The following is a 27,554-nucleotide window of genomic DNA, read 5'->3' on the forward strand; positions in this document are numbered from 1 at the left end:
CAGATTCAGAATGGCCATTTGGGATTGGGATTTAGGATTTTATGGAACATGGCATGGCATGAAATCTACGAAAAACCATATGGGCTACACACAACCAAACTTCAGCAAGTGAGATGTGTGTGTGTGAGAGAGAGAGAGAGAGAGATAGAAAGAGAGAGAGAGTGAGCCGGTGTAAATGTAACATGAGTTGTGCTGTAGATAGATAGATAGATAGATAGATAAATACAGTAGATAGATACTTTATTGATCCCCAAGGGAAAATTCAAGGTCTCAGTAGCATACCGGCATCACACACATGCACTTACAACAGAAAAAGTAATACAAGTATATAAATATAAAAAACACCACTAAAATACTACTAAAATACTAAATATACTAAATAAAACTAAATCAAATATCCACATAGTGTGCTTAAGGATGATCAAGCATGAGGCACTTGCAGTGACAGGGCAGGGACTGAGCCTGTGATTCTGTATGCATGGTAAGGTGCTCTATGAGAGTGAGTGTCATGGTGATGGTGCAAATAAGTAAGTTCAACAGTGCAACAGTGCAAGAATAAAGTCTAGAGACCAGCATAAAATAAATATGGACATATAAGAGAATAATGTAGACAAAATAATATAAATGAATTATAAATGAATTCTGCTGAATCATAAGATATCGCTGGTGTGCATGTTAAATGAATTCTGCTGAGTCATCATAAGACATTGTGGATACGGCCGAGTCTCTACGGGGTCCCCAGGGGTGGGCCCACCTGGGCATACACACTGTACACCTGCTGGACAGGTGAGGTGCTGACCGCAGGAGATTTCACCTCCTCGTACTCCACATGCTGGACAGGTGAGGCGCTGACCACACTGTACACCTGCTGGACAGGTGAGGCGCTGACTGATTTTACCTCCTCGTACACCTGCGCTCTCTGCTGCCCCCTGAAGTCTATCTCAGCATACGGCACCTCCACATTCACACCTGGGGGGGGGGGGGGGGGGGGGAGACTCAATGTTATTATGTCTAACTAACACATTTGGTCACAGCAATGAGTTTATTCAGCACAAATAAGGTAAAAGTGACGCAGTAACTCTGAACCAGAGGCCAATTGGCCACATGGGATTGTGCAGGCTCAACTTTAACTTTTAAAAGTGCTTAAAAATGGTTAATTGGCCACATGGGATTGGTGCAGGCTCAACGTTAACTTTTAAAAGTGGTTAAAAATGGTTAATTGGCCACATGGGATTGGTGCAGGCTCAACGTTAACTTTTAAAAGTGGTTAAAAATGGTTGGCAGCTTGGCAACCAGGCATGATTATGAGATTTATTGGTGCTACCACTTCATGGCATAAGCATTTCCAAGGGCACTGAGATAACCAAGCAGTTACCAGCGTAGCCAAAAGCTTTAACATGTGTTTGTTAATGTTATTTAAAGGCACTCTAAGCGATGCTGGGTAACGTCACTTCTATTGACGTTCAAACAAAACAGAAAGCTAGCTCGCTACTTCCTCCTCCTCCCTCCCATGCAAATGAAACTCTCCTAAACGTGCATCTCGTCTGTGATTTGCTGGAACAGTTTGTTATGTTTTTATGGGCCAGGTTGGCCCAGGTTGTTTTTGTTGCTGTTTTTGGAGCCTGAGCTGAGCTGCACAGAGATCGCGTTTTTTTACGTGTATTCAGGACACAGGAAGTTAGCGGATGTTTGCTGTAAGTGACAAAAAATGTTTTAGTCTAAAAAATGCTGGCATTGCTTAGAGCACCTTTAGGTTGAGAGATCAGTAGAACTTTGGAGCTGCGTTGTGTCGTGTGTTGTGCTTTGAGATGGCCATGCTTTGGTCCCACTATGAGTGTGTTGGGTATTGAGCATGTTCAATGTATACGTCGTTCTATGCCATGTTTCCAAATTCCTTGAATGTATTCAAAACACTTCATCTGAAGAAGCTGTGACATTGCAAACAATGTTGTATTTGCATTACATCAAGGAATGCTGCATTCATTTTAGAGATGTGATTTACAGTATGTGTTAAGTAAATCCAATGAATGAATTCCAACATTTGAATATATTGTATTTGTATATGTTATGCTAGTAAGCGTGTGTGTGTGTGTATGTGTGTGTGTGTGTCGGGGATCCGGTGCAGTGTGAGTCTGGGGATCCGACAGGTCCATTGTGCTCTCTGCCAAAACAGACATGTGATTGGTCTATCACCTCAAACAGACATTGATTTGGTCTATCACCTCAAACAGACATGTGATTGGTCTATCACCTCAAACAGACGTGTGATTGGTCTATCACCTCAAGCAGACATGTGATTGGTTTATCACCTCAAACAGACATGCGTGACGCATATCCCATACAGAGCAGCGTAGAGCAGTGTGTGTGGTGTGTGTGTGAGAGAGAGAGAGAGAGAGAGAGAGAGAGTGTGTGTGTGTGTGTGTGTGTGTGTCTGTGACAGAGGCAATGGCCTGTGCAGCTGACTGACCTGTTTGTGTGTGCTTTTTCCTCTTGCAGACGTAGAGTATCCCCCCTGCCACAAACACACACACAAAGATGGCAGCAAGAGACACCGAGACAGGAAAGACAAACCCTACAAACACACACACACACACACACACACACAAACTAAGCATGAGAGGGACACCAGTGTGATGCAGATTGCACTATAGTGTGATGCAGGGTGCACTATTTATATCAGTATATATCACTCTGCGGCTTCTCTGTGATGGTGTGGTGGCTGAAAGGAAAACAGCGCTCATAGTGGCTGGAGGCGGTATTGACTTTTGATTGCTTTTAACCGGACAAGACTGTTTTAGGGAACCTTGTGACTGCCAGACTGAGATGATTTGAGATGCTAGTTCATTTATGATACTGTTTTAATATTTTCTGCCTAACATAACTTATTTAATAAATTAACTAAAGTAAGAGTAAAATCCTTGTCTTGGAATCGTTCGTCTGCCCACCACATTCCCTGCATCTGGTTAAATGGTTTGCCTGATCCCGGGCAGCCCAAGCCGGTAGACCCGCGTGACATGTGTATCCTCAGCATGCTCGTAACACCCACAATCCTGTGCGCACCTTTATGATTTAACTGATTTAAAAATCTGTACTAAACAAGGCAGTTCACTATGTATTTAATTGTAAACATTGTCTTATTGTCACTATATAAAGCAGCCTAAATGAAGTATGGGCTTAGGTATTTCTAACAACTTTGAAGTTTTATACCATAATTGTGTAAAGAAGGCATTTTGGAAGGGTATTTATACCTTTTCAAATGAGAACCATTGCGAGCTAATTAGTAATTTTTCTCTTTTTTCTCTCTCAACTTTGCTTCATAGTTGCTGCTCCGTGGTTGAGTTTAGCAAAACAATCAAACATACACAATTCAACGTATTGACGTGAGAGAATGACAGTGGTGCATTCATTGTTTTTCAAAAGAAGTGGGCAGGAGGCACGATTTCCAATAACGCAAACCTGCATCTTCCTGCACACTCGCTAGTCTGTTCCATTGTGTGTTGTTTTGCTATAGTGCTACAATGCTAAGACGAAGCCTTGTCTCGTCTTTGAAGGATTTGACTTGGCAGGGCCCCGCTCTACTAAGCACGAAACCTCGAGGATCCTCGACTTTGAGAGACAGCAAGGATCTTAGAGCTGTAACTCGTTGTAACGGTTGTATTCTATGCCATCAGGTATCAGGCTATTGTGACTGTGTGTGTGTGACTCTGATTACCGTGGGTAATGAGTGTGTGTGTGTGTGTGTGTGACTCTGATTACTGGGGGTAATTGGTGTGTGTGTGACTCTTGATTACTGTGGTAATGGGTGTGTGTGTGTGTGTGTGTGACTCTGATTACTGTGGGTAATGGGTGTATGTGTGTGTGTGACTCTGATTACTGTGGGTAATGACTGTGTGTGTGTGTGACTGATTACTGTGGGTAATGTGTGTGTGTGTGTGTGTGTGTGTGTGTGTGTGTGTGTGTGTGTGTGTGTGACTGATTACTGTGGGTAATGTGTGTGTGTGTGTGTGTGTGTGTAACTGATTACTGTGGGTAATGTGTGTATGGTTGTGTGTGTGACTGATTACTATGGGTAATGGGTGTGTGTGTGTGTGTGTGTGTGTGTGACTGATTACTGTGGGTAATGTGTGTGTGTGTGTGTGTGTGTGTGTGTGACTGATTACTGTGGGTAATGTGTGTGAGAGGAGAGAAGAAGAGAAGTCCCAGTGCATGTGATGCTATACGCATCAGACTTTAACTGAGGTAGTTTATCAGGTGCTGTAGCAAGTGACGCAGGTGTATCAGGTGTACCAGGTGCTGTAGCAAGTGATGTATCAGGTGTGCCAGGTGAGCAGGAGGAAGCCGAGTGCTGGATGCAGTTGTGTGGGGGGTCTGACTCTGAAATCAAATAAATATCATCATCATGACTTTATATTACTATCAGATAAGCAGCCCTATGAATGAGTGACTATATTACTATCAGATAAGCAGCCCTGTTGTAATAAGTTGTAATACATTTCACCCAGCTGCGTGAATCACAGAAAGCGCGAATGAAGTAGCCACTTCTAAATGGGACCCACTGTAGAGTAGCTGAAGGTCTGTGGCTAAAGCAGCCATAATGAAAGTGTCATAATTGTTTGGATACTTCCCACACACACATAGCCTGGCGGGCCATCCTATATCATTGACATGTATAGTCTGGAATCGAATCATTCACCTGCTTAATCCAAGGGGCGGGAAAACTGCAAATACATCCTTCTTCGAAAGGAATGACTTAAGTGCATTGTGTTGCTCTACTTTCAAAGAAAAGCACAAGTCCAACTCCTCCAAAGTTGACGCCAACGCCGATTCAAACAACCGCTCTTCGTTCGCCATAGCCACCTTCCTTGTTGTTCACCGTCGCAGGATGTCGTTATCCTGTTAAGCCCGCCTTAAGACTCTCTAACGAAATAGAGCGCTGTGATTGGAGAACATCCACGGTGTTAAGCCAATAGAAATTCCTATGGTTCGATACTAGACGTACAGGCTGAGCAAATTAATTTGCCGCGCTAGGGTGCGTCTAGATTTCTAGGCTAACACACACATGCTTTTTAATCGGATAGACTACAACTACCAAGCTGGAATCAAAGCACACCGATTCACCTCTCACACCCTAAACAAGCACCTCAAACAAACAAGCGTCTCAGTCTCACACATATAGCCATTGGCAAAACTGTATCATACATAACATTGGTAAATCATCCATGCACAGAATGATTTTTGTAGTATGTGCAACAGCTCTGCCCTGGATAAATCTCTCAAAGTGTGCTCTAAAACATTTGGTTTAAATGGATATGTAGCCTAGATCATCACTGGTGCGTTAATAAATCTATGTTGTGACGAGTTGACACAAATTATTCACTTTGACAAATTAATGTAGTCTAGTCAATTACGTCGTCTCAGCCCTATTACTTTACTTTGAGCCATGCTCTTCCTTAACGTTACTGAAACACCTTTGAAAATAGAGGATTGTTTGGGAATGAACGTTAGCTCAGATGCTTTTTGAGACTTTTTGTGGTCTTAAAGGGATACCAGGCAAGCCTGATGCTTTTTCTCTACGAAACTCCCCATTGCGTCTGTATGTGGCGATACGTGTGCGAGCCCTTGCTCGGTCTGAAACTCTTTTCCTTGTCTTTGCATCTTCCATCAAGGGTTTTTGCTGCTTCTTCGTCGGCTCTGTCATTATACACACGTTTGCAACAATCGCTAGCATTTCGTTAGCCTACCTCTGTGCTGTGGATGCACAATGTAAACTGATCCTGCTTCTCGCGATGTCTGAGACTTTGTGAGACTGAAGGTCGGCGGGTACGATACACTGAACTTGCAAGCGGAATATTCTTCCTACAGGCAGTAGGGGCGGATGAGAGAGTCTTCATTCGCCCTGTAACGAGTCATTTAACCATATACCGACTTACAAAGATGATTAATTAACACGAAAACGTTGCCTGGTGTCCCTTTAATGCAACATTTTACAAAGCACTGACAGGGTCACCAAGGACCGTGAGCGAATCAACAGCAGAAAAACCTATGCGTTATGGCTAACTCAGCTCCTGTAGGCTATGGTCACAAACTTATGAGATGACAGTCGAAAGATAATTACAGCGCTGATATCGATTTGCTTGGTAACCGCATTTATGGTTTTCTACAAATACACCAATAATGAAATTGGCCTCCATCACTCAACCAATGCTAACGGTAGGCCTAACATTATTTTACCTATAGGTCGTAGGCTATTGATACAACTTGTATAAGATTAACGTACCTGCAGTAAAAAACAAGCATGTCCGATAAACATTCTCAGATTTATTTCAGCTTCAAGAAGAAATGGAAATTACATTTCATGTGAAAATCATACCCTTATTAGACGTTCTCTGCGGTAAACTACAGTGTTGTCCTTGTAGGAAGTGTCTATTTTCTTTCCAACCCATACCACTTTAGATTAACTTCCAACAAAATTACATCACTGCAACGATGCGCCATCTGGTGAACAAATGACTACGTAACGCCAATACTGGAAATGCAGCCAAATGATGATGAATATTTGGTTTTCCTTTAATCCTACTGAATTTGTAATTATGTATCGGCTGTTGTAATTGCCGATACCGACAGTATGTGCGTGCCTGTGTGTGTGTGTGTGTGTGTGTGCGTGTGTATATATGTGCACCACCATCTACAGGCCAATGAGTGTACAGTCACAAAATGTATGCATAACTTAATTTTTTTAGACCCCCCCCCATGGATGAAATTCTACGAAACTTGGCATACCCCCAGAGAATGTCAGGTTAATCATACACATAAAATTTGGGGCAGTTCTGAACATCTGAAGAGAGGGGCGATTAAAGCAGAATGATATTGCATTTTCATTTTTTACCGGGGGGAGGGGTGTGCAAATCACAAATGAGTGATTATGGGCTAGGTTGATGTGGGCCCTTGAGACCAACATACCATAAAAATTTCTTCATCCTCGGTGCCACGGATCAGGTAGTTATTTAGGGAAAACTGAATTTTTTGGGTTTCGGGGGGCCCAGCGCGGGGGGGAATGGCCCCCGGGGACCAAACAAAAATGTTCCGTAAAAGTGCCTAGAAAGAGCCTAGATGTGCATCATCTGTTTATTCTCTTATAGCCAATCAGAGTTGTAGATATCATGGCATTTACATGAGCTTGCCCCAGAGCAGAATCATTATTGACCTGCCTGATGTCTGTATTACAGATTACAGAGGTAATCATGATTACTGTAAATCACTCAGGTGTGAAGTCAGTGGTGGAGGCACCTGAAAGGAAACAGCACCTGTAGCACCATATGTGACTGAAACACTCCCTCCAGCAGGGGGCACAAGCATCTTACAAACATGCTGCATGTGTTTAATAGATGGTAAAGGCTGTTATAATATGACCACATAGTGGACAACAGATGAAAAATGATCACTAACTGATCCTAGCACTTACCACCTGACTAGAACTGACACTCGACTGTTTAAAAACACGCAGCAACACACAGACACACCAGGATGAACACCAGGAAGGACGACACATAAATCACTGCAGTTTCTGAGAGAAGGCACACACACACACACACACACAGACACACACACACATAGACACACACACACACACACATTATTAAGCACCTGGAGCGCCCATTAAGAAAATGAAGAAAACGATGACGGTTAACAGCCACATAGTGAGATAACCGTCTTACCTGAGACTGGACGCTCTGTGTGGGCAGAGGGGAGGGTGTGGTTAGCTGGTGTGACAGACACAGAGGGGAGGGTGTGGTTAGCTGGTGTGACAGACACAGAGGGGGGGGGGGGGGTGTGCGTAGCTGGTGTGACAGACACAGTGGTGGAGGCACCTGAAAGGAAACAGCACCTCTAGCACCATATGTGACTGAAACACTCCCTCCAGTAGAGGGCGCAAACATCTTACAAACATGCTGCATGTGTTTAATAGATGGAAGAGACTGTCATAATATGACTATTTACTGTAATAGATGGTATTACACGAACACATAATGGACGACAGATGATCAAATAAACAATGCATCATGTATGATCCTCTGATCAATATTTCAAGCATAATAGTTATGATAGTATTTCTTCATTCTCATATAACCAGTCAGAGTTGTGGACATCAAGGCATTTACATGAGTTTGCCCCAGAGCAGAATCATTATTGACCTGCCTGATGTCTATATTACAGATTACAGAGGTACAGTACTTATGATTACTGTAAATCACTCAGGTGTGAAGTCACTGACCAGAGCAGAGCTCTATCAGTCTGGTGGTGTGTGTGCTGCTGACGTGGTTCCTGACGCTGCAGGTGAGTTGTCCAGTCACATTCCCCCTCAGCAGGAGAGTCTGGTTATCTGAACTGAGATCAGCATCAGCTTCACCCAGAGGCCTCCCATCCAGAGACCAGCTGTACTGAGGACTTTCCCCATTGGAGGAGCAACTCACATTCCTCCTCTCCCCATTGGCTGAGCAGCTGATTGACAGGTCCACATCAGACACGGGAGCTGGAGAAGGGGAGGAACCACAGTGAGGATCAGAATGTAGTTATGCACATGGCCATGTTTGTTCAGGATGTCCACCAGAGACCAGGGATACCCCAGACTGCTCCCTTAACCCACATCACAGGACTGGCTGAGATCACAAGTCAGACTGACATCACACTTGAGGCTTGGTGGGGGAAGACAGCTCACACTCTCTGAGTTTACTTACAGCCATTAGAGTCTGATTACTAAACTTACTAATGTCTAACAGAGCAGATGAGGATATTTACTTTCAATCATCCACTGCACTGTGTCCTTATAGACCCCTTTGATATCCTCACTAAACCCCTCTGTGTTACAGTGCAGGAGATGTTACATCTGTTGTCACATCAGAGGAGAGATGAAGTGATTTACCTTCTATGGTCAGCTGTACTCTATTTCATTTATTACATTTATTATGACTGCCGCTAGCGAAGCTAGCGAATCGGTCATACTGTATAGGGATAGTCAAAGTTTATTTTTTCTTTTTCCCCGTCATCTACTTCCTGAAATTTTGGTCAACGATACCCGGGGCACCGAAACACCGGGGCACATGAAATTTGGTGGGTATGTAGCCCCACTAGACTTTTACGGAAAATTTTCGTTTGGTCCCCGGGGCCACTCCCCCTCCGCGCTTGGCCCCCCGAAACCCAAAAAATGCTGTTTTTCCTAAATAACTACCTGAACCGTGGCACCGAGGATGAAGACATTTTTATGGTATGTTGGTCTCAAGGGCCCACATCAACCTAGCCCATAATCACTCATTTGTGATTTGCACCTCCCCGGTAAAAAAATGAAAATGCAATATCATTCTGCTTTAATCGCCCCTCTCTTCAGTTAAGACGTTCAGAACTGCACCAAATTGTATGTGTATGATTGACCTGGCATTCTCTGGGGGTATGCCAAGTTTCGTAGAATTTCATCCATGGGGGGGTCTAAAAAATTAAGTTATGTGTACATTTAGTGACTGTACACTCATTGGCCTGTAGATGGTGGTGCACACATATACACACGCACACACACACACACAGGCACGTATACCATCAGTATCGGCAATTAGAACGGCCGATACATAATTACAAATTCAGTAGGATTAAAGGAAAACCAAATATTCATCATAATAATAATTTGCCTGCATTTCCAGTATTGGCGTCACGTAGTCGTTTGTCCACTAGATGGCGCATCGTTGCAGTGAGACTAATTTTGTTGGAAGTTAATCTAAAGTGGGTTGGAAAGACACTATGCTTCCTACAATGACAAGACTGTACAGTAGTTTACCGCAGAGAACGTCTAAGGGTAGGATGATTTCTGCATGACATGTAATTCCCATTTCCTCTTGAAGCCGAAATAAATCTGAGAATGTTTATCGGACATGCTTGTTTTTTACTGCAGGTAGGCTACGTTAATCCTATCAATAGCAGAACGTAGGTAAAATAATGTTACCGTTAGCATGGTTGAGTGATGGAGGCCAATTTCATTATTGATGTATTTGTAGAAAACCATAAATGCGTTTATAGGCTACCAAGCAAATTGATAACAGCACTAATTGTATCTTTCGACTGTCATCTCATTTGCTTATGACCATAACCTAGGCTACTAAAAGGAGCTAAGTGAGTTAGCCACAACACGTTCGCTACGTGATGTTTTTTTAATGGAAAATATAGGCTACCTGAAAGATAACCTGTCTATGATGCATCCTAAACACCGGGCTGGGACATTTCTGCTCAAAGTCTCAAAAAGCATCTGAGTCAACGTTCATTCCCAAACACCCATATAGGCTACTTCAATCCTCTATTTTCAATGGTGATTCAAGTAAGGAAGAACATGGCTCAAAGTAAAGTAACTGAAACTACATAAATTCATCAAAGTGAATAACTTGTGTCAACTCGCCGCAATGTAGATTTATTAACGCACCCGTGATGATCTACATCTCCATTTAAACCAGATGTTTTAGAGCGCACGTTGAGATGTATTCAGGGCAGGGCTGTACCTACACATATTTGTTGCACGTGCTACAAAAATCATTATTTGCGATGGATGATTTAGTACCAACGTTACACCGGTCAGATACAGTTTTGCCTATGGCTATACCGTGAGACTGAGGCGATTTTTGTTTGTTCGAAGTGCGTGTTTAGGGTGTGAGATGGGAGTCGATGTGCTTTGATTCCAGCTTGGTAGTGCGATTAAAAAACACGTGTGTGTGAAGTATCCAAACAATGATAACGCTTTCATTATGACTGCTTTAGCCACAGACCTTGAGCTACTGTACAGTGGGTTGGGTTCCATTTAGAAGTGTCCACTTAATTCGCCCTTTCCGTGATTCACACAGCTACGTGAAATGTATTACTACTGATATGCAAAACTATTAACTTTTCGCCAAGAGGTGGCAGCTTGATACTGTAAGGTGTAAGCCATTGGTTCCAAAGGAGATTTTATTTGGGTCACCAGCATAGCCTAGTGACAATTTGTGCTGTGTAATAGGCCTAGCATAGGGCCTACCTTATATAGCTTATAGTTTGTCACGGTTTTGTCATAACTCCCTCTATGCATTTTTGCATTTAGAATAGCTCTGAAACCAGGGGGCGAACAGCCAGTGCGTGGATATCTCAATCGCAAAATTAAACAATATTTCTATCGGGCACCTACCATGGACTAGGCTGGGTGAAAATCAAAAGATTGCGTCAAAAGATTGAGCTTGGTCTGGCGAAAGCCAGACTAACCATGGACCTCATAGTTGCAAAATGCAAGAGAACATGAATCAGCATATTATTTGCACAAACAATAACGGACAGTAGCTCTTCAACTTTGCCCGTTAAAATGTGTATGAACAGTCTCGCAACGCATTTCATGAAGGCCCTTTTGGACATTGGTCAGTTATTTGCACCACTGGGTAAAACGGCATTTTGTTTTAGACTACTGGTATTTAATTTGTGCATTGACAATAAATCTGAATATCAAATGAACTAGATGACTAAACTTATGCATATGTAGAAGAAGAAACATTCACAAAAATCCATGACATGACCTCTCTTCTTGATAGCTGTTGAAAACTGCATGGAACTGACAGGGATTGTTTTGTTTAATAATAAATAAATAAATACATTATGCTGCTACCTTCTGCTTTTCCCAAATACAATGTAGCCTACAGGTGTACCTTTCATAAGTCCAGTTGCAATGGATGGACTGTGATGAACTGCCCTTCTTGTGATTGTTTAGAGATTTTAAAGGTTTTATAACAATGCTACAAATGTTTTAACCCAGAAACAAATCTATTCACCTTTGCAGTGCCAGTAGGCTACTTTGTGTGCGGAATGTGTGCAAACACACATTCCAAACAAGCATACACAAAAGTTTCAAGAGTGGGGGATGGAGTAGAAGATGGAGACAAATTCATTAATATGATTTATTTTTGCGGAATGGATGTACAGGACTGAGCGCCGGTCATATTTTGTACCGCTCTGCGGTACATCTAGTTTCATTTTAGAACTATCTATGTTTTTTTTTTCAATGATTATGTAATTGTCAACATTATAAAGTCGAAATAAATCATAGAAGAGATGTATACTAAATCTTTGGGATAGTGGAAAGTATTCTTGATCCCTATCCTGTGTGAGAATATATTGTGCCAAACTTCATAACATAACAGCAACAGTGCCGCCAGCCGAGCTAGCTGCAAGTTACCAGTGAACGGTTAGCCCAAGAATTCTCGTCGGCAAATCAAAATTCCACTGGAGCTCCAAGCGGATTTGTACACGCAGCCTTACAACACTGTTTACAGCTTATCGAGCCACGGTAAAATGTAATTTTTGGTACATAGCTAATTTAGATAAACTTATGGTGTGAGTGCTTGCGTTTCTTTAGGAATCCGCCGCCTTGGTTTGTATAGAAATGAATATTAAGTGACACATACACGTAAGAGGTTGGACATACGTGACGGTTGGTAATATGTGACGTGACGTTCCGATAACTAAGTTAAAATCAAAGATTCTAGAGCTGAGCTCTAGAATCTTTGGTTAAAATGGACAGATTTGTCACAATTGCTGCAAGGCTGTGGCTTAACTGAAGTGAATATCATTATTTGAAAATGATTGTCGGGGAGGGGGCGGAGGGCGGCGCGAGGGGTCACTGTTTTCAGAGGGGAGGCCCACATTCATGGACTAGGCTATCAAGATTAGCCTATCTTTAATGCACCAGCATATGTCATTCCTTGCTCTTGGCATTTAGGCTAGGCTATGTTTCAAAGCCATCAATCTAACAAAAAGCAAGCACTGCAAAACATGTAGGCTACTGTAGGCTATACACTTTATTGAAGTTAGTGTGTCTGAGGTGATTTAATTGAATAATGCATAACTCCAGCCAGCAATACAACTTCACGTTGATGGTCAGTCAGAAGGCAGCTTGCCGTAACTTCGTACCGTAACTTCAATCGAGTGTTCAGTAGCAGCGTGAAAGGAAGGCATAAAGCCGTATCTGATGTTAGAGGCTTCTGCCACAGTTTCCCCTCGGCTTTTTGAAGTTACGGCAAAAACATAATCTTATTTCTCCCAAAAAACAACCGAATTGAAACTTGATGTTTGTCTACATGATAAAACTTATGTTTATTGTCCTAATAATGACAAAAACTCATTTTCGCCAAAATCGAAGTTACAACCTTTTGCCTTAGTGTGGCACAACCTTTTGCCTTAGTCCTTCTCGATGGCAGAGTTGCAACAGTTTGGCTTGAATTCCCTGCTACTTGAAAACAAATAAGATAATGTTGCTGTTGGTGAACAGTGTGACACGAGTTAAGCTTTTATTAAGTTGGCAAAAGTTTGAACTAGCCAACTAGCTCCGCTGGTGGGAAAATGCATGGGACTCATAGCTGTCCTCAGAGGTGATTCTAGAGTCTGTGGGGGCTCCAAGCAAACATTTCAAGGGGCCCCTACTATAAATAATCTGCTACCAATGGAAAATGTATTAAATAAAACCTTTTTTTTTCATTCCAAATATTCCAAACATGAAAAACTTCTTTGGATAAAGTCTATATTTTATTCTTAAATAAGCTACTTGGTTGACCCATCTCCTGACAATGTTTATTGTTTGCTTACAGGAATTATTAGCATGCAGAGTGAGAAGCATGCAGAGTGAGAGTTGGAGCTGTGAGAAAAATAGCTGGGCCTATAAACAGGAATGGAAAGAAAAATTTGCGTTCATCTTACCCGGTTTCACAAATGGGTAGATGACAAATAGCAGAATTCAGACTGTCCATGTGTCACACACTTATAAAAAATGGCAATTGTTAAGAATTGATATGGAAATGTTGTAGGTCTGGTAGGTTCAAGTTCTGTCATATTAAATGTATTGGATTTGTATTTAACTTTTGACTTAAAATAATCATCCAAACATAAAAAATGTCATATGGTGTGACTGTCCACCATGTGTGCGAACTTCCTAAAAAGCGCGTATATCCATAAAAAGTATAATTACTTTAAAGTTTTACCATGCATATAAAATAATTGGATGTTTTTTACAACCACAGAAAGTTTTGATGTTTATGCATGCTGTCCAACTAAGTTATAATCAAATATATTTTGTCCATAAAATGGTTGTCATATGGCGTGACACTATATTGTATATTTTGACCGGGCATTTATTTGGACATTATTATTGTGAAGAGGACCCTGCTTAACCAGTAACAATAGTAACAATAGAAGTAACAATAGAATGTCAGGAGTAATTGGCATGGTCAAGAGGGGAGTTCTGCTTTTTAGATTTATATAAAAAGCTTCGAATTGGACATCATCAATCGTGGCCAAATTTTAGTGTCTTATGGTGTGACATCATTTGCCTAAAAAGTAGCTATTTTTCACAAATATTCTTCATGAATTCACTGCTGCCATGTGGTCAGTTGCATGCTAAATAATATTTAGCTGTATTTAACTGTCTAGAAAATTAGCTTAACTGTCAAAATGTCATATAGTGTGACGCTGCATCATATGGTGTGACAGCTTTTTTCACACAAAAAAAGTCACACTATATGACATTTCTGTCACACCAAATTGCATTTTTACATAAAAGTTTTTAAATTCAGATATTATATGTTTTTTTGTTAAATCTGTGATAATTGGGAAAAAATGTATCTGTACAATTCATATTTCTCATACTTTTTTCTTTTATGTTACCATGTGATGTAAGTTTAAAAAATAAATACTAAACTTTCATCTATTTTGCTGTTACACACATACACCATTCATAAAGTGACTTCAAAATTCATTGTTAATGATTTTATAGTCATTAAAAACCCTGCTCATCTCTGACACATGGTGGAGTGGTGCAGTTCATTGTATGGCGTGACACCATGTCATTTGGTGTGACATTAAATAATGTCACAAAAAAAGACTTTATAATTGAAAAATCATTAAAACATCAATAGCACACAAAGGAAATGGTATCTGCAAGAACCTCAAGAATTTTGAGTGAGTTCTTACAAGAAATATCAGAATTAAGCTAAAATATCTGGTTACACTTAGGAACATTCTCCACCTTGACAAAATAACTTGTTAAATGTTAGGTTTTTCTTCTAAATATTCACAAGGAAATGTTGCATATCAAAGCAAACATGATTAAAATGTACAGTGACATAAATTAAAGTAGAAAAAAGTATCTAATTTTCATTTTATTTCAAATTATTTTCACGTCACACCATATGACAATTTTAGGCACTAACATGACAAATTCACATATATTTTTTAAAAAATTCACATATTTTTTGAAAAAAAAAAGTATATTAGTCAAGTTTAGAGATACAGCAACACATATAAACACTTTTTAGGGATGATATTTGAAGTTTTTTAAAATTCCTTTTTTCAGGCTTATTTGTCACCCAATTTATGCAAAACCTGTGTATCAGATATGCAACAACGCTGCCACGATAAATAATATCATACCACACTACAAAACGCAGCTATTTGCTCCAAACAAGCACAAAGGCGCAATATTGAAGCGCTGGCCGAGGTCTATGCACAGCTAGCAGGATCCAGTGCATTCTGGTGTTCTTTCTCATATTTGTTTAAGCACCAACTCACAGTCTGATTGGTGAATAGGCTATTTGTAAATCGATATCGTAAAATAAAAGATTTAAAAAAATGCCAGAATAATTTGACTGGGCCAAACAATATCAGTGGTGGCAGCTTTGGCCGCCTGTTGCCGACCCATGTCGTAGATTATAGTTTAAACTCGAGGTGTGTCAATGATATTTTAATTTCATGTCGACTGAGCCGACAGGGATTTTTTTTTTTTTTTTTAAAGTATAACGCCCATTCAGCCGACCGGGAATTCAGAACTGCGTTAGTGTTTATTATCTTCATGACTAGGCCTACAGGAGGAAGGCAGAGTTTGAGGACAATAAACGATGTATCAAAGGGTCAAAATATTGGCAGCCAAAGAGAATTGTTGATAACAGAACAAGTGACGGTGTAAAATTAAAAATCTTTGGCGGCACTCATTAATGTGATTAAAAATTAACGTGTATGATTGGTCCTTACTCATTAACACGTTATGCTGACAGCCCTAATACAAACATAATGTTAACCATCTCCTTGCTTAACTAGCTGTAACTGTCGCTAGCTAGCTGAATTGTCGTATAGATGTAGCAAACCATGTTCAATCTTTCTGCCAATTAACATTAGCCTATAACTTCATTGAGTAAATGTCAAAATCCGATGTTGATCCGTCATCACTGCACCCTCGATTGACGTTTACCACAGTAGCCTAAATATGTGTGGATTCTTTGAACTCTTTTGAACACAGATCCGCTGTTTATAAGGCCATAGCATAGGGCCTACATGTACAGATGTACTGTTTGTAGCCTACAACAGGACAGGAGCATGCAAAATCTCGCTTGTCCCACCGGCAAACCCGCTGAGACCAGGTCGGGGGCCCCCTAGCAGCTCGAGGCTCCAAGCAGTTGCTTTGTTTGCCTGTTGACAAGGTGCGCCTCTGGCTGTCCTATTGCGTGCAGAGGGAATTTGAAAGACAACCGATTATCCCACCCCTCGGACTGAGCACTGCGAGCGGTGAGGGCCCAGACCCTACATTTTAATGTGGGTCTGGCTCGTCAGGCTATAAATAAGATACATTAATTGTAAATGTATTAACTTACAAACCCCTAACCTCACTTTAGATCGGCACGTAACCTGGGGTCAGTGAAGATGAGTCAAGCTCAATGTTAATCTGTTGGGGAATAGCTGTTTTAGCTGGAAACACCAAAAGCTCAGTTTTTTGAGAAATTAAGCTGAAGGTGGAGGTCTCTCATCCAGACTGAAATATCCTTAAGGCTTTCCCAGAAATTCCCAGTTCAGATAGAAAGAAGAACGTGATGGTTAACAGTATCAAAGGCGGCAGATAAATCTAGTAGAATTAATACTGATGACTGGGCAGAGGACTGTAGTTCTTCACCTCAGTTAGAAGGTATATTTTTCTTTAGCAAAGGTGTAACCCTAGCCTAAAAGAATAAGGAACTATTCCAGAACTGAGTGAAGTGTTAAACTCCTGTGTGACTGCTGGTAGAACAGCGGGTGCGATAGACTGTAGAAGAGTGGGCGGGACCGGATCCAATGGGCATGGTGTTGGACGACTTTGCTGAAGCAATAGAGAGACTGCTTCCTCATCAAGAGGAGAGAAAGAGTCCAACGCTGCCATCATGCCAACACAAGGCAAAGCCCTCCTTATAGGTTCATCAAACTGAGCATTTATTTGAACAACTTTTTCAGTGAAAAATGCTGCAGTCATCTGCTGACAGTGAAGTAGCTGATGGCGGTGGTGGAAGATTGAGAAGAGACTTGAAAGTGGAAAACAGTTTTCTACTGCCAGTAGCGCTCTCAATCTTGCTCTGATAGAATGCCTTTTTTGCAACTGTAACAGTGGATGAAAAAGATGACAGCAAAGACTGGTAATTACTAAGATCATTTCCGTCTCTGGATTTACGCCATTTCCTCTCAGCAGCTCTAAGTTCCTTTCCTACTGACACTATACTGTTCGTCAGCAATGGATGACGAGGTTTAGAACGAGTGGGTCTTGAGGAAAGAGGATATGCTGCATTCAGACAAGATGCCAGTGTAGAGCAGAGAGTCTCTGTAGCGTCATTAACCTCAAGTGCCAAGAATGAGCTAAGAGTAGGTAAAGCAGATGTTACTAATGTTGCAAAACCGGAACGAAATTGTTGGAGCTGCTGGGTAATCTAGGAGTACATGTAACGGATTAACCAAAACGTTGTCTGTATTACAGTTACGTAGCTAAATTATATCAAGATCTTTACCAGCCTTGTGTGTAGGAGGACTGTGGACACGTGTGATATTAAATGAGGAGAATATGGACAGGAAGTCAATTAAAGACGAGTTATCCAAATGAATACTAAAATCGCCAAGGATTAATAATGGGCAAGTATCCATTGGAATAGCAGACAGTAGAATGACCAACTCGTTCACAAAGTTCCCCAGTTGTCCTGGAGGGTGTTAAATAACCACCAAGTATGATGGTATGATGGCAACTTTTGAGTAAACTTTCAGTCATCAGAGGCAAGAAAGTCTGTCCCGCCTCCTCTACCAGATGAACGACTGGTATGCGAAAAAGCATAATTGGTGGACAACGCTAGGGTTGCCACATTTGATTTGTGAAAATCCGGGACATTCATTTCCGCCCCCCCCCCCCCCAAAAAAAAAAAAAGTTAGGATTTTGATCAATGTTAACTCATTGAATGCCAAGCTGTTTTCGGGAGCTTTGTCCTAGAGTGCCAGCAATCTAGACCATTGTTGATGATTTTTGTACAGCCACAGCATATTCTGTGTTATAGCTATGAACACATAACCTGACAATAGCCAGATGAATTTCGCTCCGCCTAGCTCCACTCATCCATCTGGAACCGATCCATTGAAGTGTTGCTTCAGAAGGCTGGGCCTAATCAAAAAATGCTTGCATATGATTGAATAAGCCACTTGTCCGTCATCTATTGACGTGCTACTTCAACCACTCACATCGAAGCCAACCCGTGACGCTAATAACAGTCTCACAGTCTTTTCTACGCTATGTCACATCTATGAAACTCCCACCCTGCGTCCTGATTGGCTGAACCATAAAGTCGGTTGCAGAAATCACTCTCAATGGAAGAGGTCCCAGATGGATGTGAGTAAAGCTAGGCGGAGCTAAGCGGAACGACATTCATCTGGCTATTGTCAGGTTAATGAACACATATAATAGCTTGATTAAAAGGTGAGGCTTTAAGCTCTCGGTGGGTGCAAACCGTGTATTTCTACACGCCTCTGTTCCTGAGAAATCCCAAGCTAAACAGTGGCTAGTTTTTTATCAAAATCGCTGTTTTTTTCTAGAAATGGAGATCTGTTACCTACCCGCACGCACTCACTCTCTTGGACATGCTTGCTTAAGGTAAACTTTCGTTTCGCAGGTCTGCATTACAACCAATCAAATAAGCACATGCCTGCCTCCGACAGCAGGATACAATCAAGATAAGGGACTGTTCGTTATTTATAAACGGGATCACCGGAGGGATTTTGAGTGCTTCGATCAAAAGTTGCATGACCCTCCCCTGCCTGCAATATAATTTTCAACGACCCTCCAGCAGCATTTTCAAAAATGACATGACCCTCCCCGGCCAATTGTCGATGTCTTCCGCCCATGCTCTTACGCGCTATGATAACACATAAACATATGCTACCGTCCTAAAATCAACCTCTGCTTTCTGATCTTACACATCACACTTCACCAAGATGGTGGCCATTTCAGTAGATTTACTCCCTAACATTGTTGTGGAAACACAATAAGCATGGAAACAATTTCACAAATAATCACAAGGACCGAAAAATACCTAACATGCCAACTTTTTCCGGGTTTATCATTTTAACGTTTCCCTGCTGTCTTGCCGTTTTAATATTTTCCCGTAGAATATCCCATATTACTGTAATACTCATAACATTAGTCCTGCATTCTGGCCTGTCTCTGTGTTGTCCTGTTGTTACCCCTTGCCCTTCCAGTGAAACAGATGTATTCAAATCATCGTTTTGCTTGATTGAACGCAAACTCAGAGTGATGTTAACCTAGGCCTATTTAAGTTAACGACGTGGTTGTCGTGAGAGCAAGATTCATTAGCGCTTGCGGTGTTCGGCCGTAGGCTATGCCTACGTGCGCACATGCCAGGCAGTTAGACAAAGAATTCCCCCTGTATATTCACTCCAAGTTGGCCTACCATAACTTACCAACTACACTGTAGACCATAAACTGACTATTTATATGACCAAATGTATTTGTTCAACTTTATGAAGCAGAATTACGCACTGCTACTTGGAACGTAGGCCTAACAAATTTTTGTTGGCAGGAGAGAGAATGACAGCGATTAACAAATTGCACTTGTTGCTGGTTACCAATAAATACTATATATTTTTTTGCAAACAACAAAAACAGAAAGGATGGAGACAGCAAAGCTAGAGATGGGCAGGAACAAGGTCAATTGGTAGAAATGCTTGTCAAAACGTTAGGAGCTGGATGTGTGGATGAATGAAGCACATGCTTTGTGTTAAGCATGCACACTGTTTAAAGTTAGGCTACACGGTAAACTACAAGTAAACCAAAGTTAAATTTAGCTTTTTTAGGGCTGGATAAAGTTGACCAAATGGATATAGGCTGTTAGGCGTGAATAAAGTAGGCTACTTTGTTGCTCCAACCCTTCCAACGTTAATGGGGACGAATGTTGACATTTTCCGTATTTTGCGTGAGAAACCCGGGAAATCTCCCTTATTTTCATTGTTCAATGTTGACAGAGCTATGGAACGAAAGAGAACGTTATATGGCGACAGAAATCAACAATCAAACAAGCCACTTTGATTTTTTGCTGTTTTCATAATACAAAAGATGGGTGACCCTCCCTCCTAGACAAAAAAAAGTTAGGTGACCCTCCCCTCAACAAAGAATAAAAAGACATGACCCTCCCCTATTTTCCTACGGTGACCCCGTTTATAAATAACGAACGGTCCCTAACTTAAGAAAAATAGTAGGATTGCAGGAGCGGAACGTAGGTTTTATTGAAAGTGAAATTAGGGAATACTTAAAAAAAATAGAAGTGCCTTTGCACCAAAAAAACGGGACATTTGGTGTCCCGGGAAAGATTATCAATTTTCCGGGACAGACATTAAAAAAAGAGAACAATCCCGGGAAAACCAGAATGTGTGGTAACCCTAGACAACGCTGCAGGTGTGGCTGTATTCTCTGGCCTAATCCACGTCTCTGTAAGTGCAAGTAACTGAAGCGATAACTGTGAGGCCAGAGCAGGGGAGTCCGCTTCATTCACTGCAGATTGGCAATTCCACAACCCCACAGAAAAAGGAGGACATACTGAAGCCTACTGGACTGATGTTATGTTGCCTTTCAACATCAGTGCGCTTACTAACCTGACCCGATACAGGGATATGTTGAAGGCACATTATTACTAGAAGGATTGCCAGACAAAAAAGACAAAGTGAGACAAGAGTGAAACTTGATTATGAGAGGTGCCTTGCTTGTGTCCTTGCTCGGCGGACTCGTCGCAGGTAGACTCGTTTCGTCTTGACACAGGAGGACGGCTGCACACAAGTGCTGACGCCTCCGCTGACGCTCCAGCACAATAACCACTTTAAATGCTAGTCCTAATTGATCACGCGGAAAACCTCGAAAACCAAGGCCAGTCTAAGCACAATGAAACAGACGACCATAATGACCAGTCTTAACACAATTAAACAGACGACCATAATGACCAGTCTAAACACAATTAAACAGACGACCATAATGAAAACAATATTGGCTTCCCCCTACCCAGCAGGGCTAATATCTACTGTATACAGAACTCTATATATAGACTGTATATATATAACGTGTTACATCTGTTATCACATCAGAGGAGAGATGAAGTGATTTACCTTCTATGGTCAGCTGTACTGTGTGTTGTCCCACTAATTTCCCTGTCCCCCTTTTATGGATGTCCACTCTGTATGTTCCTGCATCTCTCCTCTCTGCAGGGTTGATAATCATGGTCCCGTTAACAGGATCAAACTGCCACCTCTGGAGGACTGATGTGGTGTTGAACTCCAGGTAGAACACTGACTTGGGTCTTTTGAATTTAAAAACACGTGTACTGTTATAATAGAGGCTCAGTTCATGTCCAATGGTGTCCCTCATCAGCTGCAGGTACACAGGTCCTCCCAGAGCCCCATAACATGTAGCATCCTGAGTAGCATCACACATGGAGTCCAGACCTGCATTAAGAGAGGAGATTCATTCTCATCACATAAACACATCAGTATGAATGAGTCCAGAGTTGAACAGACAGAAACCCTTTACTGACAATAAATAGATCATAAATAAAGAGCTGAGAGCATCTCCTCTTGTAGCACTACAACTAGACTTGCTAATGTTAGCACATACTGTACTGTATACCACCTGCCTACAACTGACACTCTCTGTATGGAAGTAGCACTCACTGCTGCACTAACACACACACACACACACACTCACACACACACTCACTCACACACACACACATACACACACACTCACTGCTGCACTAACTTGTCCTTACCGTACTGTACCTTGACACACACACACACAAACACACACACACACACACTCACTGCTGCACAAACTTGTCCTTATCATACTCTACCTTCACACACACACACACACACACATACACACACACTCACTGCTCATGGGCGGATTATGAACTTTCGGGCACCTGGGTACAGAAGTTTTAAGGCCCCCCCACTAATAGTCGCATATGTGGGAGGGGGGGGGGGGTTTGGGGGTCCTCCCCCAGAAATTTTTTTATTTGTTTGATGTGTGATTTCCTGTATTCTGGTGCATTTTGGGGATGGCCAATACTAAATTCAATCAGATTCATAGCCTACATCCTGATTTGTTGATATTGAGGCAATGATTCCATGCAAAGGCTTGGGCTTCAGGGCCCCCTGACCTCTTGGGCCCCTGGGCCCGGTAGGCCCGTGCAGTAATCCATCCCTGTCACTGCTGCACTAACTTGTTCTTACCGTACTGTACCTTGACACACACACACACACACACACACACACACACACACACACACACACTCACTGCTGCACAAACTTGTCCTTATCATACTCTACCTTCACACACACACACACACACTCACTGCTGCACTAACTTGTCCTTACCGTACTGTACCTTAACACATACACACACCCACACACTCACACACCCACACACACTCACTGCTGCATAAACTTGTCCTTATCATACTCTACCTTCACACACACACACACACACACACACACACACACACACACACACACACTCACTGCTGCACTAACTTGTTCTTACCGTACTCTACCTTCACACACACACACACACTCACTGCTGCACAAACTTGTCCTTATCATACTCTACCTTCACACACACACACACACACTCACTGCTGCACAAACTTGTCCTTATCATACTCTACCTTTACACACACACACACCCACACACTCACACACCCACACACACTTACTGCTGCACTAACTTGTCCTTATCGTACTCTACCTTCACACACACACACACACACATACACACACACACACACACACACACACTCAATGCTGCACTAATTTGTCCTTACCGTACTGTACCTTGATACACACACACACACACACACTCACTGCTGCACTAACTTGTCCTTATCGTACTCTACCTTGACACACACACACACACACACAAACACACACACACACATACACACACACACACACTGCTGCACTAACTTGTCCTTATCATACTCTACCTTGACACACACACACACACACACATCCCACACGATCCCACCCCATCTCCCTCTCTCCTGCGGTCATGTCCCGATCCCACCCTGTCTCTCCCTCCCACTCACTTTCTGTCTGTCTTCACTCTCCAAATAAAGGCAAAAGCCCAAAAAATAAACTTAAAAAAAAGGATACATAATAGAATGCTGACAGAGGTGAGACATTTAGAATAAAGCACAATTAAAAATAAGGCTCATGTTGGCTAAACACTGGGCTGTGTGTGTGTGTGTGCATTCCCGATGACTATATCTCCTTACTACTGGCAGTATTCATGAAGTGTCTCCTGTCGTTATCCTCCCCTGGCTAGTAGACACAGGAACACTCTCCCCAAAGGAGGAAGCCTACATACAGTAAATAGACAAGGGATGAATGAGCATGTCTTTTGTCTAAAAACTGGCATCAACGATTTTAAACATTCATCCGCCAAGTTTTATAATGTCTTCCTGGAGTTCCACGATGCCTTTGGTACATAATGTCATGTCACACGCCCTTTTGGAAATAGGCCTGCCACAGCCATACGTCAGCATTTTTGAGGATGTTCAAAACTCCTACATACAAGTTATATGTGGGAAAGCATTGACCGATCCAATACCATTAATGACTGGCATCGAGACTGGGTGCCCATGGAGCGCCATACATTTAACTCCTGGTTGAAATGGATGTGCCAGCATGCGCCCCCTGGCGTGCGCTCCCCGAACCCCGGGCAAGGCTACGCGGGCGATGTGGAAGTATGCTCCTCCATACTGAACAGTTCATCAGATGGTCGGATCTGGACATTAAACTTACAAAATGTGCAGTATTTTATGAGAGACGGCGTGCAGGAAATAGATGCTATAGAGCAAAGCTTGACAAACTTCCCAACTTTACAGTAATGCAAGCACCTATCCGAAAGTATGGCGGTCATGAAACCTATCCTTATTTAGGACATAAATTCAATATTGCTGGTGACTGGGATGAACAGGTCAGAGTTGTGCCAAGAGGACATCCATCGAATCACACTAATTGACTCTGATCCCCTCCCTGTACACATGAAAATCGATGCTATCAGGCAGATCGCAGTAGCCCAAATCCAGCTTCTGTTTCACAGTTTACACATTTCACAACAAAACCTGTCAACCAGAGGTGGGACCAAGTCACTGTTTGGCAAGTCACAAGTAAGTCCCAAGTCTTAGCAGTCAAGTCCAAGTCCAAGTCACATCAAAGCCAAGTCGAGTCCAAGTCCAAGTCCCAATCTTTTTCAAGTCCTAAACAAGTCATCAGGTACTCTTCACTTAATAATGCCATTATTAGACTATCGATCATAATTTTAGCACTTACATCTAATCCACAGTATTTTTTTTTATAAATACAGATTAAAACATGTTCAATGTTTCTGTCTTGCAATCTTTTACGACATGCGCATACCTGTGTAATATACACATGTGCATACCTGAGTAATCTGTACAAAACGTATAGCTACATGACACTCAGCACAGCTGCAAATATATATATTGTTTTTCCAAATTGCGTAGCCCACTGTAAGGATGAGTAATAATTTGACTGATGGCATTTCACTGCGCTATGCCACAGATTTGCCTGCAAACAATTATTATTATTATTATTATTATATTATTATTATCGGTATTATATTATTATTAGGCTGTCTGCCAGTGGCGACTCATAAGGGAAGCCAAGGTCAACACTTTTATATTATTTAAAAGATAATAATGACAGTAATTTTGTTTTAAAGTATTAATTTCTTAAGAAATAATACACATTTGATGCTGTTTATCTCATTTGTAAATGGTGCACTGTCACTTTAAGCCCATTGTGCCACTGTCCACACGTTCTCATAATGATCTTTTTTTACCAGCTCCATTCAGCCTATGGCTAGTCCACAAACTCAAACATTGTTTGTGCCACATGTATAGCACAAAATTAACAATGATAAGCATTATATTAAGTTGGCACAAACAGCTTTCATTCCTTTGGAAAGAGAAGCATGTATGACATGACGCTTGCTTGACATTTTCTGTTTGCAATTAAAAGTGAATTAGCCTATGAGCCTGGTAGCCAGTAGCCACCTAGCTACAGTAGCTGAGTGGAATGCGTTTCAATCTGCATATCATGTGCTTCATGTAAATAAATTATAGAATACTTCAAGACTCACCAGTTCCATTACACAAAGGCAAAGACAACTCTTCTTGTCCACTTTCCAAATCACAGTGAGTGCAGAGTATGTCATAGTGACCTGGATCTCATAGTTTATAACAGTAGGCTAGTGAGAACCGGATACATTCGCAATCTCCTCTAATCTCTTATTTGTTGCCTTCACGACGTTACTTATATTTAAAAGAAAATATCAATTATCATCAACAATGACAAGCCAGCTGGAACCTACTCGTTTTCTCTCCCTCTCGTGCGTGCTTAGATGCGTTCTCAATTAAATGCAGTAGGCTAGCATAAGTTCAAGTTGGATCTTCATGGAGAGAGGTCTCGAAAGTATCATCTTTATGTAACATGCTGTTGGTACATTTTAACATTAAACGTTCTCTAACAAGAGTGCAAATTAGTTTGCAGTAAAGCTACTATTTATTGGCTAAATGTTGGTCCTTCCTCTGGTGCCCTACACACAGTGCATAACACGTGTGGGGGTAGCGGCAGCACTGAACTTTGCTCTGGCCACTTGTCTCCGCTATTTTTATTTTTAGTCGCGGAGGGAAAGCGTCTTTGGGATGACTGGTCCACGGTCAGGAAATTTAGTTTTTGATTCGAGACATGTCAAGTCATCACAAGTCAAAGAGGCAAAGTCCGAGTCAAGTCTCGAGTGAATAGTATTCAAGTCCAAGTCGAGTCGCAAGTCATGCAGAATTTTATCAAGTCAAGTCTGAAGTCATTAAAATCATGACTCGAGTCTGACTCGAGTCCAAGTCATGTGACTCGAGTCCACATGTCTGCTGTCAACGATGAAAAATGAAACAATGAACCTTGTGTGAAAATGGCTCTGTCTAAAATAAATAGGCGCACATCCCGGGACATTCTTTTTCAGCCACGCAAGAGCGGAGGCCTTCGAGTCCCGAACACTGAATGGCTGTATACCTCCTCCAGGATAGGGCACCTGCTGAGCATGCTCCATAATGACGACCTGACGGCTAGGGAGATGGTACGCCAATCATCACCTACAGCGGCACACGATACCCATCGCTTCCCAGAATGAACCCCAGTTCCTCGAGTTCAAATTGAAGCAAGACACACACACAAACACACAGACATAGCCCTGAGGACATAGCCCTGAGTCTTTCTTCTCTCTCTCTCACACACACACACACACACACACACACACACACACACACACACACACACACACACATAATGTGGACATAGCCCCTGTATGTTCATGAGTCTTTCTTCTCTCGCACACACACACACACACACACAATGTTGACATAGCCCCTCTTTCATCTCGGCATAGGCTACCCTTCTGTTTCTTTTAGGAATTTCACAATTACATACATTTACAACTCAAGTATGTGTGAAAAGAAAGTTGTTGTTTTTGTAAATATTTACTTGCATATAATTGATTTGAAGTATCACTGTAATTGTCTGTGTAGTTGTTTACTCTCTCTCTCTCTCTCTCTTTCTCACACACACACTCACACTCACACCAAACTCACAACTAGTTGATGCGGTCAGCATCACTGTGAGCAGCAGGACAGATCTTGTCTTCATGTCGTTGTCCCCTGAAGATGTTCTGTTTCCAAACACCTTTAGCCATTTACTTCCTACACACAAACACACACACCTGTGTAAAGCGATCTGACCGGTGATATCTTGTGTGTCAGAGTGCTCTTTGTTGTCTATCAGGTCACATGCAGGAAAATGAGGAAGTGAAGTTTTCCTCCATGTGTATCCGGGAGTGTTTACTGTTGTAAACTACTAATGTTTGTGTGTGTGTGTGTGTGTGTCGGAAAGGTGTGTGTGTGTGTGTGTGTGTGTGTGTGTGTGTGTGGGGGGGGGGGTTATATGAGAAGCCAACTGGCTTCTTGTTCCCCCCTTGATGAATATGAGGAATCACATAGAACATCACTATTGTAGACACTTCTCTTTTCTATTTTCTCTCTCTCACACACACATTACAAGTTTACACAAGTTAGATTATTAAACACAGAAAGGACACATCT

General features: G+C 41.8%; 1 protein-coding gene across 4 annotated transcripts; it reads right to left on the reverse strand.

Annotated features, from left to right (window-relative positions):
- Nucleotides 1-27,181, reverse strand: LOC143126207 (uncharacterized). 4 transcript variants are annotated; one of them, XM_076288122.1, is made up of 7 exons: nucleotides 27,048-27,181; nucleotides 21,484-21,819; nucleotides 8,273-8,530; nucleotides 7,716-7,730; nucleotides 4,288-4,374; nucleotides 2,468-2,572; nucleotides 1-969 (listed from the first exon to the last, which is right to left on the reverse strand). In XM_076288122.1, exons 1-7 carry the CDS (start codon nucleotides 27,100-27,102, stop codon nucleotides 728-730), a joined length of 1,098 nt encoding a protein of 365 aa, XP_076144237.1. In that variant the 5' UTR covers nucleotides 27,103-27,181; the 3' UTR covers nucleotides 1-727. The 4 variants fall into 4 exon arrangements, with proteins under 4 accessions (XP_076144237.1, XP_076144235.1, XP_076144234.1 ...); XM_076288120.1 differs by having other exon boundaries at nucleotides 7,716-7,760; XM_076288119.1 differs by having other exon boundaries at nucleotides 7,716-7,796.
- Between the last annotated feature and the right edge of the window lie 373 nt (nucleotides 27,182-27,554).

This window comes from Alosa pseudoharengus, unplaced genomic scaffold (genome assembly GCF_046254945.1).
Source record: "Alosa pseudoharengus isolate Yale_2024_CS ecotype anadromous, Long Island Sound unplaced genomic scaffold, YU_APseudo_1.1 YU_APseudo_1.1_scf_16, whole genome shotgun sequence".
NCBI lineage: Eukaryota > Metazoa > Chordata > Actinopteri > Clupeiformes > Clupeidae > Alosa > Alosa pseudoharengus.